The sequence below is a fragment of the Equus asinus genome, chromosome 27 (genome assembly GCF_041296235.1).
Source record: "Equus asinus isolate D_3611 breed Donkey chromosome 27, EquAss-T2T_v2, whole genome shotgun sequence".
NCBI classification, from domain to species: Eukaryota; Metazoa; Chordata; class Mammalia; order Perissodactyla; family Equidae; genus Equus; species Equus asinus.
In genome coordinates this window covers 37,820,405-37,837,128 of record NC_091816.1, presented here as the reverse complement: position 1 = coordinate 37,837,128, position 16,724 = coordinate 37,820,405, and the positions used below count along the sequence as shown (strand labels likewise).

General features: G+C 45.4%; 1 protein-coding gene across 5 annotated transcripts in view; it reads left to right on the top strand.

The window, feature by feature from the left end:
- Positions 1–16,724, top strand: part of DLGAP2 (DLG associated protein 2) — an 823,888-nt gene that overhangs the window by 794,195 nt on the left and 12,969 nt on the right. For all 5 annotated transcript variants that reach the window (XM_070499944.1, XM_044760599.2, XM_044760596.2 and 2 more), the window contains 3 exons: positions 4,045–4,130; positions 5,696–6,111; positions 14,818–14,909. In XM_070499944.1, coding sequence (XP_070356045.1) covers positions 4,045–4,130; positions 5,696–6,111; positions 14,818–14,909 — 594 coding nt within the window. The remainder of the gene's footprint in view (positions 1–4,044; positions 4,131–5,695; positions 6,112–14,817; positions 14,910–16,724) is intronic.

Sequence of the window (16,724 nt, the reverse complement as noted above, 5' to 3'; positions counted from 1 at the left end):
TGTGTGCCTTCCTCGAATTTAATACCCATATCATTATTCACCTGATGATCTAAGAAGCTGAGGGGACAGGACAGAGCATTGGTATTTGCTGTGGACAAACTTACCTGAACCGGGCTTCACACAGACTTTTACGTCAATCAGACAAGGTGGGCCATCTTCCCTCATTTTTGAGATTAGGAAGAAAGAACTCAACAAAATTTGAAAGACTTACCTGAGAGTCACATGGCCAGCAAGTGGGAGAATCCGGCCGGCTCCAAAAACGATATTTTTCTCATTCACCATAGAAATAAGAGAATTATAGTAGAGAAAATGTGAAGCCTGAAGAAAGGAAGATGAAAACTCTTCTGTTGTGTCTTGGTCGTGTTTGTGAGTCCCTCGCGGCGCATGTTTACATGTCTGTGGGTATGTGTCTGTTTTACGTGTGTACACGTGTCCTGTGATTTTATCATTCATGCCACCTCCTGAAGTCCGTTCCTTCGTCCTCCCTGCGTCATGAGCACCTTTCGTGTTGTGATCCTTATAACCACCGTCGGGTGACCGCACGGTGCTGTGTGTCAGTGCATCCTCCTTGACTGTGTGTCACCACCCTACGTCGGGTGACCGAACGGTGCTGTGTGTCAGTGCATCCTCCTTGACTGTGTGTCACCATCCTACGTCGGGTGACCGCACGGTGCTGTGTGTCAGTGCATCCTCCTTGACTGTGTGTCACCACCCTACGTTGGGTAAGCGCATGGTGCTGTGTATCAGTGCATCATCCTTCACTGTGTGTCACCACCCTACGTTGGGTAAGCGCATGGTGCTGTGTGTCAGTACATCCTCCTTGACTGTGTGTCACCACCCTACGTCGGGTAAGCGCATGGTGCTGTGTGTCAGTACATCCTCCTTGACTGTGTGTCACCACCCTACGTCGGGTAAGCGCACGGTGCTGTGTGTCAGTACATCCTCCTTGACTGTGTGTCACCATCCTACGTCGGGTGACCGCACGGTGCTGTGTGTCAGTGCATCCTCCTTGACTGTGTGTCACCACCCTACATTGGGTAAGCGCATGGTGCTGTGTGTCAGTACATCCTCCTTGACTGTGTGTCACCACCCTACGTCGGGTAAGCGCATGGTGCTGTGTGTCAGTACATCCTCCTTGACTGTGTGTCACCACCCTACGTTGGGTAAGCGCATGGTGCTGTGTGTCAGTGCACCCTCCTTGACTGTGTGTCACCACCCTACGTCGGGTAAGCGCACGGTGCTGTGTGTCAGTGCATCCTCCTTGACTGTGTGTCACCACCCTACGTCGGGTGACCGCACGGTGCTGTGTGTCAGTGCATCCTCCTTGACTGTGTGTCACCACCCTACGTCGGGTGACCGCACGGTGCTGTGTGTCAGTGCATCCCCCTTGACTGTGTGTCACCACCCTACGTCGGGTGACCGCATGGTGCTGTGTGTCAGTGCATCCTCCTTGACTGTGTGTCACCACCCTACGTCAGGTAAGCGCACGGTGCTGTGTGTCAGTACATCCTCCTTGACTGTGTGTCACCACCCTACGTCGGGTAAGCGCATGGTGCTGTGTGTCAGTACATCCTCCTTGACTGTGTGTCACCACCCTACGTCGGGTAAGCACACGGTGCTGTGTGTCAGTACATCCTCCTTGACTGTGTGTCACCACCCTACGTCGGGTAAGCGCATGGTGCTGTGTGTCAGTACATCCTCCTTGACTGTGTGTCACCATCCTACGTCGGGTGACCGCACGGTGCTGTGTGTCAGTGCATCCTCCTTGACTGTGTGTCACCATCCTACGTCGGGTGACCACACAGTGCTGTGTGTCAGTGCATCCTCCTTGACTGTGTGTCACCATCCTATGTCGGGTGACCGCACGGTGCTGTGTGTCAGTACATCCTCCTTGACTGTGTGTCACCACCCTACGTCACCACCCTAGTTTTCCCCGCGTTTCACCTTATGAATGATGCTCTCATGAAGACGTCACACACTGGTCCGAATTAAATGTAATTTCTTTAGACTACAACCCTAAAAGTGGACTAAGTGAGGCAAATATTCTGAACAATTTTATGGTAAAAAATTAGGGCTCTTGACAAAAGTCTCTCTAAAAGTATTCATATGAAATGATTTCACCATACCGTGTATCTATCAAATTTGACAATATCTACCAAAATTGTAATATCTAATACATTTGACCCAGCAACCACACGGGCTGTGAATCTGTTCACAAAAGTTTGCACATTCATACACGTGCAGGCATATATTTATAATGGCAGAAAACAAGAAATAACGAAATTATCCTTCCATTGAAGACTCATTAAATGTCAGGTTATATTCATAAAATGGAATTGTGTACAGTTAAAACACAAGCCTGCCCTATTTGATTAGACATGGGATAACATTTTAAATATATTCATTTTTATTGCAATCCTTTTGTATAAAATAAGAGTAACAGCAATCTCCTTGTCCAGCACAATAAAATTTGTTAAAACCATAGCCCACCTAAAAGTAGAAGGAGAAATGATGATTAACACCAAGGTTAGGATTTTCATTCCAGAATGTTATTCCTCCTGTCGTCAATCTATTTCCTCTTCCACGTGTCCAAACATGCAACACACATGAGGTACGACTTCGATGCACATTTCCAGTATTATTCCAACAAAAAAATAGGCTGTACCCGGCCGTCCTCCACAGGTCAGTAACTAACCGGGAGCTCCAGGGTCTTCATGTGGCCATATTTATTCTGGCCACAGAGAAGCAGTACAGAGCATAGCTCTGTGCTCAGAGAGATTCAGGCATGAATCCTGGCTCTGCCCTCAACAAGCTGTGTACCCCTGGGCAAGTTACTCACCTTCTCTGATTCCTCAGTTGTCCAATGTGGCTAGAAACCACAACAGGGCTATCATGTGGAGTATGTGCAAAAATACTTATTATGCCATAGCACAGCGCCTGGTGAGTGGTAAGCATAAAATGAAGATCAGCTATTATTTTCATTACTTCTACTCACGACGAATTGAGTCAGCCCTCGATGGCATACGCTTTGCCATAGGGCAATCTCAAATTACAATCAGAGTTGTAAAGAACACCTTCTCTCTCGTAACTCACAGAAGAGAGTGTCGTAATTATTTGTTTAATGGTTTATAGCTTACCCCTGTAGCGATCATTAATATTTTGAAGAAAAAATGTGTTTTACAGCTTAGTTACGACATTTTAGATTGGGGTCAGAAGTCCTATTGGTACAATAGGTGATATTTTTTGTGAAAAGGAAAGGGCTGGCTGAGTATCTGGGATAATATTTATGACTGAACTAACCTTTGGTTTCACAGACTTTTTGCACTGAGAGCTTGGGGGTTTTTTAGAAAACGTGATGTACTAGAATTCCCTCGTGTGTCAACTTCACACTGCTGACCATCACTGAAGTGCTTCGTGGGTTTGGGGAGACTTTCTGGCAGAATGGCCCCAATAAGAATTCTGTGCAGAATACACGATGTCTGTTCCGTTCTGACCTCACCCAGCTGGGCACGGGCCTGTTAGCGAATGTGAGACAGTTACCTGTACAACAGAGGGAGAGACTGCCTCCGTGTCCCCGAGAAATGCTTAAGTTCCTTTCCGTGCGTTTCTGTATGTGGATGCAGCCATCAGTATAATTCTATTAAATTGCTTATTTGTTGTCCTCAGCTCTATCCGGTTCATGCTGTACTTAACCTTCTTCACTGTAGGGTTTGGTAAGAGCTTTCCCGTCCTATGATAATGCGCTGCAACAAAGCCTATTTTTTTTCCTGAGCTGAACTAAGCAATTTTGTTTGCTCACATTTAAAAGACCCGAGTGCAGCGCTGAGTTCAAGTAGTTACATAAAGCGGGATGAAACACAGTAGCAGCATCATGACAGCAGTATGAATGCCTTCCCTCTTTGTGATGTTACTGCGCCGAGTGCTTCTCGGCATTAATTACACGGATGAGTAATTAATTACAGCGAGTGAACACACACACGCAAACAGCCCCTTGCCCGGGTCCCAGGTCTCAGTTCTAAAATGAGATGTTCTGTGTTGAATTAGGTGGAAACAGCTACCGATTCGGACACCGAGAGCCGCGGCCTGCGGGAGTACCACTCTGTCGGCGTGCAGGTGGAAGATGAGAAGCGGTAACTCAGCCCCTTCCAGATAGATGCCGTTTCCCCGGCTGGAGCCATTTGTTAAAACCCTGATTACAAGCCTCTAGATCGCACTGCCCATCAATAATTCATGCCGTTTGTGGAAACAGGGTCATATATTTATACTTTTCAATTTATATCATTCAAGTATGAATTAGTATCCGCCTGTGTCTTGTTTTTGCGGGAGGCAGGGGAATAATTCTTTCTAAAGTAATTTACCCCCTATGAGAGCAGAGCGGCTGACAGCCCTGAAAGTCAAAGTCCTTTGTCCACAGGGAAAACATGGGCTGAGGATGAAGCCAATGCCTGTTTTCTCACTTGATAGTGTTCAAAGTGGACAGAAAGACGAGAGAGAGGGTGAAGGAAGTTCAAGACCTTAGCTATACCATGAGTGTTTCACTACAAAAGAACTACCTCAAACTGTGGAACACAGGGGTGTCCGTTACAGTAGGGTTATTTTTGTAACAAGGGCAGGATGATGGTTTGATTTTATATTTGAAATAACATATCATGTAAATTTCATAAAGTCATATTTTAATGAACATATTACATCTTGAACTCCCATTAGCATCTAGTTGGTAAAGTCCTGGGCGATGTTGCTCATAGTGGAGGGTTTTAGGACCCAACCTATAAAGATTTTGGTTTCAAAGAAATTCAGACCACAAAATAATGGCTCCCCCAGGTTGCCTGTAGACATCTTAGAACCTGGACGCCTTCTGCTCCTGGGGGTCTGGGCTGCCTTGGGTCCCATGGGTGGCTCCTTCTCATCTCCTTTGCCTCCAGCAAAGGAAATAAGTGGCAAATTCATTAACCAGCTGCCCCCACAGCTGTGTGCCACCTGCGGGTTCAGTTGGTAAGGAGCCCAAATGTGTAACTAGGTAAAGTATGGCTGTGCAGACACAGGCACACACACACCGTTCTCACCCAGCGATATCTGAACTCCAATTATAAGCTCATTCCTGCCAATCATTTCAGTAATTGGCTGTGTGGAAATGGGTACCGTTCGAATACGTACAACGAACATGTTTTTAAAACACCTGCTGAAGTCAGAATTTGGATTCGTTACTTTGCATAAAAGACTTCACGGAGATTTATATTAAGTTATTCAGATAGGAGAAGAAACTCACGTCCTGAAATGTGACAAGCATAGTCACCAAAATTCCGGAGGGTGCAGATGCTGTTTACATAAGCAACACAGGGCTGGTGTTACATATATGCAACATGTGGAAGTTATGTAAACTTGTAGCATATTTCTGCAAGGAAGATAACCATTCCAAAATAGTAGTTTCATGGATACGTTAAACCTCATTGTATCTTGAGTGGCATTGTTTAGACACTGAGACTTAGGTAGATGTTAGAGGTTAATTATTTGCAAAACCAAATGTTCTTTCATAGATAAAGCACCAAAATATTAATAATAAGAATGAAAACATTCATCCTTTCCTTGAGTTCTTACATTGCTGTGGTCCACGCATGTTCTTTGTAAGCTATCTTTAGGTTTTGTTGCACAAAGTCGACTCAGAAAGGCTTCCCTTTGTCTTCCTTCCCCTCTGCAGACATGGGCGTTTTAAGCGTTCGAACAGCGTGACGGCAGGTGTCCAGGCGGACCTGGAGCTTGAGGGCTTCCCGGGACACATCACCATGGAGGACAAAGGCCTGCAGTTCGGTTCCTCCTTCCAGCGGCATTCGGAACCGAGCACGCCCACCCAGTACGGGGCGGTACGAACTGTCCGGACCCAGGGGCTCTTCAGCTACAGAGAAGACTATCGGACCCCAGTGGACACTGCAAACCTACCCCCGCCCGACCCCTGGCTGGAACCGTCCATCGAGACGGTAGAAACCGGAAGGATGTCCCCGTGCCGCAGGGACGGCTCCTGGTTTTTGAAGCTGCTACACACGGAGACGAAGAGGATGGAAGGCTGGTGTAAAGAGATGGAAGGGGAAGCCGAGGAAAACGACCTCTCGGAGGAAAGTAAGGGCACTGGTCTCCTCTGTGGCTTTTAGACAAGCAGGTGGCAATAGTGATGGAGGAAAGTTCCTTTACACTCGAGGAAATTCAAATAAATGTGCTTCCTACCACATCCCACTCAATTCTAAAAAAAAGTTAGAAGTAAATGGACAGAAACGCCGTCACTAAAACCCTGAGGGCATCCTTGGGTTTGCTCATTAGGTAACGAGAGAGTCCGTGCTGAGTGTTACAGTAGTGTCGTTTATCTCCTATTCCACTTGCCGGTGCTCTTGAATTCTGGCAGTAACTTGAGTTGGAGTATTTCAACCCTTTTCTAGAATCGCTACCACCCCATCTTTATAAGAAATTGCTTTGGCTTTATGCCAAAGAAAAATTGGAAAAAAGCAAAAGATTCACCCAGTTGGCTACGTGACGAGAGCTGCCAGCTCTCTGACCACAGGGCCAAGTGGGGGTCTGTGTGCTTCCCTCTCCTGGGTCCCTCCCTCCCTGTGTAGACCGGGACAGCATCCCTTATTCTCCACCTGCCTCCCATTTACCTAAAGACACTACCGTCAGGCCTGTCCAGAAGCAGCATCCTTCGTGAATTGCTGCGTGTGCTTTCTAAACAAACACTAACTGTCCTTGTTTGTAGAGCAAGAAGACCACGAGAATACTTGCAATATCCTTAGAATTAACCCTGGTCTTTACCAAAATACAGTTTCACAAAGGAATTTCTGAACATCTTGACTTGACAAATCATGTTCCCTTTAAAGTATTTTCTTCTTTTTCCACGAATTCCTTTGTACCTTCGCTAGATCACTGTAAATTCTGAAGTTCAGGAGGGTCGCTGACATCCTTGGGAATTTTGCCCTGACGTTGCGCTTCTGGATGGCTGCTGTAACGGGATATGTCAGTCATCCTAGAAGCAGAAGTGCAATGATGCCGTGGCGTGCACTGTGACCTACAGAGCACAGGGGCCCCAGAATTGAAGGAGTCTGGGAAGTCATTGTTGTTGGTCATTAGTTGTTAGAACTTAGGGTGTTAACCTGTGAAGAAAGGGAGAGATTGCCTGTGAGGCACTAATTCTCCTCTCCCACGTCTCCTTCTTAGTCATGAAATCCCACAAACCCTTTTCCTGGGTGGATATTAGACAGAGTCTTTTGGAGGAAGTGTTGTCATGGTGAAGGGTTCACCGCCCCCCGGCCCCCCGCTGGCTGTGCCTGCATTGCAGCCTGTGGCTGACGAAGGTCAATGTGGCAGCATCCAAATTGTTCTCACGCACTTGTCTAAATTTATCCTCTGTTTAGGGTACATTTAATGGAGTGAGTGCTCATAGTTCTGATATTTAAAAATCTCTCATTTCCTACAGCATTTTTTCACTTGTCAGTCTGTGCTTCAACTTGGCAAAATTGTTTTAATTCTAACAAGGAGTTATAATCTTTATCATAAAGATGAGGCACAGAAAAACTGAATTACCTAAGTTGATGTGAAACTTGAGTCAAACTGTCGGCTCCAGTTGCCCGACTGCTGGGTGTGCACCCTTTCAGGGCTCAGAACCCTGGAGCCTAAATGTCCATCGGTCAGGATGTACCTTCTACATCCTGTGGCTTCCCAGTGGCCACCTCAGAAGAGGACCCGACAGGAAAAAGTTTAGCAAGAGGTAACATTTGTCAGCTCTTAGCCGCATAATATGTCTATAAAACTTTCTTCTACAACCATTTGAATTTATACCATTTCCGACACATTCGAAGGGTTCTGGTCTCCCTTTGTGTGTGGAAGAAACAGAGACATCAGTCGTCACTGCATTTGTAGATAACACAGAGCAATTCTTGCCTCATCATAATTTCCCATGTTTAGTGTGTGCTTTTAATTTAGTCACAGTTTTTCAAAGATTATAGTTGGAAAATAGATATCTATATTTTTAAAAAGACATGTCTCAGCCAGCACGTTCTGGACACTTACCACCTGCCGAGTCCTACGCTAAGTGCCTGACACACCTCATTAGATGCTCACCGTACTGTGATGCGTAGACGGTATTGTCACCATTAGAAAAATAATGAAGCCGAGGCTCAGAGAGGTTAATATCTTGCCCCACATTCCACAGAGCGCAGCAATGGATCAGGACTCAAAGTTACAGCTCTCTGTTGTCGGAAGCTCTGCTTTTCCACTACGCTGTCGGAAGTTTTACATCAAACTGTCCCTTTGCTGGAAACTTCCTCCCGACGTTGCTTCCTACCACTCTGTCTTCTTATGCACTATCCTGTCTGTTATTTTAGAAAATGTAGAGTCCCTAATCCTGGCCATTTACTTCATTCTCATCCACTGCAGCTGTGACACCCATTTATGGTCCAGAGAGAGAATCTCTGAGCTGATAAAATATGTACTGAGGTCATCGAGCCTTAGCCATTGGAAATCCAGAGGGGAAAGTTAAAAGGAGGCAAATTCCTTCTCAAACTAGGCATGAAGGATCTAACAATTAACAGGCTTCCGCGCTGAGGCAGCGTCATGATAAGTCATGATTTTCTAGTCACTGGGGGCATTCAAGAAAATTCTGGGAATAATGCCATAAATGTTCTGTAAATGAAATTCAATTTGAAGATCTACAATGACCCAAATTAACAGTAAGATTCCATCCTCTTAGGATATACAGTATTTAAATTTCAGTTGCCTTCTTATTATTAGGCATCTGGAGGGCACATTTTTCTTCAACAGCAGAAAGTGAATTTCTGCTGCCCCCTCAATTGTTTTTCCCTAAACAAGTTTTTTACAAACTTTTTTGAACTTTGGGATCTTCTTCTGGACTCTTTCCTTAATGTAAACATCCAACAGATATTTATTGAATGTGTACCGTGAGCCGGCCGCTGTCTGAGAGGCTGGAGGGGGACGCAAAAGTGACCAGACACAGTATGAAGCTGACTGCGGTAGCTAAGAGGGGTGAAGTGAGGCCAGGGCGAAACCGCTCAGAGCGAGTGGGAAAGATGAAGTGTAACAAGAGAAGTGCAGATAAAGTGCTTTTAAATCTCAGAGGTATGAGAGATGCTTTCAAAGGGGAAAACTCCCAGAAAGCTTCATGATGGAGGCGGCATCCTGCTGAAGGGTGAAGGGGGAAAGTGAGACAAGGGAAGAGAAAGGAGCTTTGAGGGCACAAGTCCAGGCAAAGAAGTGGGGCCTGGGGCCCCTTTCTGAGAAGACCCTCATTTAAACTGGACCTCCCGCCTGCCTGGGGGAGAGACTGGGCTGCCCACCTCTCTATCCCTTGGCTCTGTCATCCTCCACCCCTTTAGGGTCATGCTTTTCTCAAAGGACAGGACAGCCTTGTGTTTTCCCGAAGCTCTGCCCGTCTGCTGTGGTCTGAGATCTAGGTGCCTTGAATGCAGAAATGGCATTTAATACACGTGTGCCTGGAGCAAAATCCTCTGCACAGAGAATTAGGAGGCGGGAAGAGAAGGTGAAAAGAGATGGGCAGCCTTAATAAACAAGGGTGTTCACGCTTCTACTCACATCTCCCCAAAAGTGCAGCATCAAGAATCCCAGCGAATCCTTCAGTCGCCCTCAGTGAGAGGCTGGGAGTGCCCCATGCCCTTTCCATTCTGTAGATACCAGCTAAATAATTCTGACGTTGGGTGGGTTTTCCCACCACTACTTCATGACTAAACGTAACTGCGTTGCTGTGACCCTTGGACACAAGGAACAGAGAATAGATCCATTCAAAGCTTTTTGTGATTTTCCTCATTTCTTTTCTTAAGTTGCCCAGATATCTTGATCTTTTTTGTGGATAAAGATGACAAAACACTTATTATACATCTCCTCTGTGTGCTTTGCACATAAAACTAGTGCCATATTAATCACATTTAAATTTTTCCCTGATAATTTTCAAAAGAAAGAGTAACCTTCTATTCTAGTCCTAATTTTAAGAACAGAAACAGGGTTCTTGGCTTCTGCACTTTTAAAAGTAAAGATTAAATTAAATGGCTTGTTAAACCAAAGCTCTGAGCTCAAAGACTGAAATTTCCATTACGTGAAATAATCTTTTGCCAAAGCGTAATTTTATAATCACAGCTCACTGAACTGATCGAAGGGATGTAGCTTCATTCAGTCCTCTGTGGTTAATAAAAACCATCGTGAGCCCAAATCAATACTAGCTTAAGCTAAGTCAGATTAACGCAGGCTTCCTACTGTTAACACATAAATAGATATATTCTGTAGGGATTGTGAGCCATTGGTAGACTAGTGTTTGGGGATTTTTGTTTTAATTATGTTAAATCAAACAGGTAAATGGCATAAAGTGAAACAAAAAAATAGTATTTTTTCTCAAACAAAAGAAATTGTTCCAAAGCTATGAAGGTCTTGTTCAAAAGGTTCATGGAGAGTGAATCGCATGATGAACCTGATGATGGGGTGTTTCGAGAGGGGTTGAGAAGTCTTGCCCCAAAACAACTCTGCCCCAAATGGCTAATGATCTAAATAGCAGCTGGTCAGATGCATAAAACCACGGACTCACAGAGCTGGGCAGCTTCAGTGATTTCCTCATTTAAAGGACTCCTTTTATTGACAGAGTGAGGGAACCCCCAGATTCACAGGCCATACTAACACGAGAGTCGGGATTAGATGTATGGCACAGGCTCTTTCAGACCTTCATCTGTGCTGAGGTGCAGTGATCTCTGGATGGGAGACATGTCCAGCTGCAGTGTCTGTAGCACACGAAAGAGGAGATGACAAGTAGCTCAGAGTGACCTGAGAATACATGGGCCACATCCTAATGCGGGGCACTGAGGAGGTCGTGACCAGAGAGAAGCTGCACCTGTGTCTGCTGTTTGCCCCGGATGTTTCAGATCAACAGAGAAAATAACAGATGGAAGAATCATATACAACGATGATCGTTCTGAGCAGAAGAAATGCTGCATGGACTTGGTTGTACGAGCCTTGGGGGTCCGACGTATTGCACAGCTTGATGGAACAGCCACTGCTCCCAGACTTGCGATGGGAGACACTGACCAGGATCTGTGCCCAGGTTCTTGCTAAATATGTGGGAAGTGCCCTAGGGGACGTCCCCACACATCCCAACCACCAAATGACCATGGGGAACAGGAGCATAAAAAGAAACATGTGTTCGATAAACATGAAGATGATCGAGCTTGAGATCCTGGAGGGTGAAGATTCGTGGAAGCAGCAATTTCTCTCCACCTGCTCTTTGACATTAGTCACGAAGGAATCCCAAGAGATCAGAGAGGTAATGAATACTCAGATGATCGTTTCCAATGATCTGCAAAGTCTACAAAAATCCACTTCAAATTTTGAAAGAAAAGAACAGTGTAAAATGTTGTCCTGGCACTTCATAGCAAATTTCAGTAGAATTGGAAATTATAGAAGACACGTGAAGAATAAATGAAAGGAGCAAATAAGTTAATCAGATTTCTTGTACGTCAAAGGCAAGGGTTGTATCAGGTTCTTCGTAAGTTTGCATTCTGATGAGCATTAGTCCTTATCTGCAGCTCTTGAAAGAAAATGTATCTAAACTATGACAAAATTAGGGAGGTGTGGTGGACAACAATGAGTTGAATTTTTGCTTCAAGTTATTTGCATTTGTTGGAAGCTATTTAAGTGATCGGTTTCAGATAGAATGATCCTCATTCTGTGAACAGCGAAACCTTCCTGCCATTAGCCATCACATCATCAGCTACACTGTTCGACATTCATGATCGCTCCCAGCAATAATCAATTTACACCCTTTATAATAACCCTTCACTACATTCAATCAACACCAAGATGGCGCCCGTCTCTCCATGCTGTGCTAAAGATTATAAAGTGAAGGACTTGGTGTGAATGCTTCCATTCAATTACATTTTAAGAAGAATATGAAAATTAGAGATTAAAACTTCAAATTGTATAAAACTGATTGACTTTTTAATTACCATTTGAGGAAGCATGGAGTCCATAAAAAGAAGTGCATTTATTTGTCACTCCCATATCTTCCTGCAGGGTCAGCTTGGTTAAAATGAGTCTCTTTGAACGTTTTCATCAGTCATGCTGGTGATGGGGGTTTACAGTGGAAATTCAACATTTCAAAACCAGAGATAGTTCCTCACACAGAGCAATGAGACTGGAGCTTGTCAACGCAAATAATCCATAACCAATTTATACATGAAAATTTGGGTGAGTTTATTCTGAGCCAAATGTGAGGACCATATAGCCCAGGGCCTTCCTTCCCCAAAGAAGGAAAGGCACCAAAGAAGTGGGTGTACAGAGTGGTTATATACCATCAAAGAGCATGTTTCACATATCATTGAAATGTCCCTTTTACAACAGTCAGGAGACTGCTCTGTCGGCACAGCAATTGATGGACACGGCAGGTAGTAGGTCTGCCGTCTCGGTGGACACAGCAGGTGGCAGGTCTGTTGTCTCAAGCTGTGTGGTCACAGGGTGGGCACAGCAATCAGTTCCTAGCCTAGGGAGAGATGCTTATTCTAAAGGAAATGCCATGTGGGGGGAAGTTGCATCTATGTCTTAAGGCCATTTGTTCTTGTCTTTGGGACACAGCAAATGCTTCAGCAGATGTACAATGCATGCTTAATGGCCATATCAGGCCCTTTTGGAAAAACAAAGTCAGGCCAAATTAGTTTTACACCAAATGTCTTCCTTATATACTCCAATATATCCTAATGTTTGCCATTTCCATTTGTTAAGCTGCAGAAACGTGTGGTTTGAGTATCAAAACGTGGACAAAGAATGAAGGACTTTCACCCCTTCCCGGAAATGCTCCACCACAGCTACCCACCTCTCTCCTCGCTGCACATTAAACCCTGCCTGAGCCCATCCCTTACCCTCTGCCCTACACCGCTTTTGGGGGCTCCTGCTCCCTTCCTGCGTCCTCCCCACTCCCCTCCCCACTGCTGGCTGCTGGCAAATCAGATCAAGGAAGTGGGCAGGCTGGATGGGGTCTGGGGGAAGCAAGCCCCTCCTGGAATGGACTTGTAACAGTCAGAGGGCCAGGTACAGCGATACATGACAGCATACAATTCCTTTTCTTTTTTGAGTCTGAAAGGATGCCAAAGGATTATCTAATTTATTCACTTTTTATTAAAAGTTACATTTTTAAAACTCTTCTTTAATATCCTAGAAGCAGTCTGGAATTAGATGCTGTTAGAGAATTATTAGCTTCTTAGGGACAATAATGATGTCGGAGTGGTATGGGACAATGGCCCGAAAGGGCTGGCTCCAGCTTGTTTTTGGATGGTTCAGAGAAATCAACACGCTCGCGTGGCAGGACGTTAACTGCCGAGTGACAGGGATGGAGGTGCTTCTTAGAATTTTCTTTCGAATTTTCTGGATGTGTGAGACTTTGCACAGGAAAACTGTGGGGAACGGCAACCTGAGTTCATTGCAGACAAATGAGAAAATACGGACAAATGAGGAAGTTTCAAAGTCCATCGTCCTACGCAGGAGAAGAGCACTTTTCAGAACATGTTATATGTAGTGCCAGATCCTTGTTTTTAAAACATGAGTTCTGCGCTGCACCTGCTGCTTTGCGCTTGACTTCCTTTACGTTACGACATGTCATAAGCCCCTTTTCGCATCAGCAGGTTTGTTTCTGGGATATCGGTTCGAATAGCCTCATAGCATTTCTTTATGTGGATTTTAAGGTGTTTCCAACCACTGTCTATGATTCCTTCTCCCCCAGAGTGAGGCCTAGGAAATGGAATCCAGCAGCAGCGTGGCTTGGCTGTCAGGACGTCAGAGTCTTTGAAGCCGGTTTCTAACGCACGTTGAATGAGTCTCACAAACAGTTGGTTTGGAGACTGCATATTAAAATTACCAATGTTTGGGGAAATTTGGGGGGAAAGCTAGTGGAACTGAAGCTACTTCCCTGGACCTCCGTTTCTGCTTCCGTGGACAATCTCTACAGCCTCCGCAGTCGAGTGTACCCCGTGGACCAGCATGGGCAGCCCTGATGCTCGTGAGAAATGCACAGTCTCAGGCCCCACCCCAGACCCGCAGAGCCAGAATCTGCCTCGTAACAAGACCCCGGGAGACTCATGTGCTGACCGTTTGAGCTCTAATCGCTGTCTTCTCTAGATGAGACCTCGAGCACATAAGCATTCCAACCTGAAGTAGATAAATCTTAACACACAGATCATGTGGGTGGGGGTGGTTCTCTTGCCTCCGCGGTCGTGATGAACAGATAGCCTTCACCATTCCCGCCTGGCGTCGGCAGACACAAGCTGTCCGTGGCTCTCTTCGTGTGAAAGCCCAAGACGACGGGCTGAACTCGTCACTAGCAGCATCTGAGTTTGAGAGTGGCTAGGCTAGTTAGTCGTTATCTGTGTTCTGCAGTCTTGAGGGAGCAGCAACAGAGAAGACAAAATGGAGCAGGTGGGAATACAGCTCCTGGCTGTAGGGGTAGACGCTGTGGACAGTCTGTGAATAACTTGAATTGTTGCTTAGGCGATAAAACTGATCAGAGATGAGTGGGCCCAGGGTCTAGAGTAGGAAACGTCTCCCCGCAGATTCCTAAGTGCCTTTGCGCATCACGGGAGTTGGGACCTACCAGAGCTGCTATGGTGGATCGGGGACGAGCAGGTGGAAGGAAACTGCAGTGGGTGGACGTGTCCCCACAGTGAACGCAGAGCTGTGGCCCCTGGTGGAAGAGATGATAGCGCGCTCCCGGGGTAATGGTTTTGCTTGGGTTTCTTTAATTGACCCCGTTTTAAACCTGTTCTTGTTTTCGCGCAGTTCTTGGTAAGATCAGGAGTGCCGTGGGGAGCGCCCAGCTTCTGATGTCCCAGAAATTCCAGCAGTTTTATTGGCTTTGCCAACAGAACATGGTAAGTGAGTCCTCAGGTCACCTCGGGCCTTGTAACCAAGCTGAATGCTCTCTCTTTACCTTCTCACTGCCTTTCTGCTTGTTAAGGACGCCTGTGAGACTACTGATTGAAGAGAGGTGCTCCCTGGCTCTGGGACGGCTTAGAGGTGACCCCAGGCAGAGAGGCCGTGGGGTGTTGGGCAAAGAGGGAGCAGGGCTGGGCGGGAAGACAGAAAGGTCCCCACGCCGTGAGGTGGAGCCTTGGTGGCTGGGTTTCCACCAGAGAACTTAGGAAAGGAGTTAAAAAGTAAGGTCACAAATAAAGATGGTGATATGAGGTGGCTTGAATAAAACACAAACAAACTACATTCACAGAGATTTTAGAAATAATTCGGGCTTTACATTTTACAGTTAGCAGTGAAATGAATATGCCATAAACTAGATTATTAATACAGTTCACATTAAATTTGGTTCTGATTTTCCTGAAAAGCAAAGGAAAGAAAACCATGTATCTATACAGGTATTGATACATGTATTCATATATACTTGCATATACATATGTGTACATGCATATACACTCATCTATGTATGAATGTGTGTCTATAGATATATCTTATCTTACTAAAGAAAGTATTCATTTAATTTTATTTGGAGAAATTACTGAATAGTATTCACATTACTTTATAGGCCATTTTGCAATCCATGCATTGATTTCTTTCAGACCAAACATTTTCATTAAAATGCAAATAGGTCCCTCTAGACTTCACACACGTAGCAATGGTGCTGAGGGGTTTGATTGTGTCCTGTTTCATTTTTTAATTTGCAAGGAGACGTGAACGTATAGAAGGTTCTTCTACATCAAAGGAAGCACAGCGTGTCAGAGCTGCCAATTCATCCCTTTTGGGAGGATTGTTAAAAAGTGTGTTTTCTCTCATATTCTCCAATTAACCCCATTAAAGTTCATTACGAAATTTAAAGAGCCACCAACACACCCATATGATGTGAAGTTGTAATCAACCTGTGAAAAGCGGGAGCAGAAGGAGACACAGAGCCATCAAGACATCCAGTTATCATGTCTACCAGGCAAGTGCTTGCCTCCACTGTAGTATCTATTTAATTATTGTCTTCAAAGAACTGATTTAGGCCACTAAAGGGCTTTGCACCGCATCTCGCTGAGTCGGGGAAGCACAGGTGGTCCCTGTCTGCAGGAAATGATCGTCAAAGTGTCCTCCTTCCACGCAGCAGAGGTGTGTCCCTCAAGCCTACAAAATGTTCACGTCCTCTCTGCCAGAAGCAGCTAACAGAAGACTTAGAATGTCTCCATCCTAACGTTTTTGCTGCCTCTTACACACGTCAGATTGCACTTTTTGTTAACCATAACAAAATTCTCTTGAGTTTTGGAATATCTGACACAGCTACTTCCTTTCATTTTGGCTTCCATCTAGGATTAGACAAAAAAAACTCAGGAGCATTTGTTGGAGAAGGGGGGTGGGGGAGTCTAAGACAGGCCTGTCAGGGGAGGGATGCTGGGAGGATAAGCAGATGTCTTGCTCATCAAAGCCAAATTGCCCACGATTAAAAGCAGCGTTGCTGGTGGCTGGAAGCCTTAGGTTGGTAACTAAGTTTTAAGTCGAAGGAATGACCCTAAAAAGTAAGTCAAAACCTGCCTGGATATTTCGGGTAGACTACAGAGCAGACTTTCTTCAAGGTAAGGACGTCCCGGTAATTCATTGCGTGACCAGTGTGAGACAACCCTGGAAAGCGTCTGCCCTTGACGCTTGCAGGTTGATGTGTGTGCTTCCTGCACCAGCAGGGTGGCATCCGCAGCAAGCTTGGC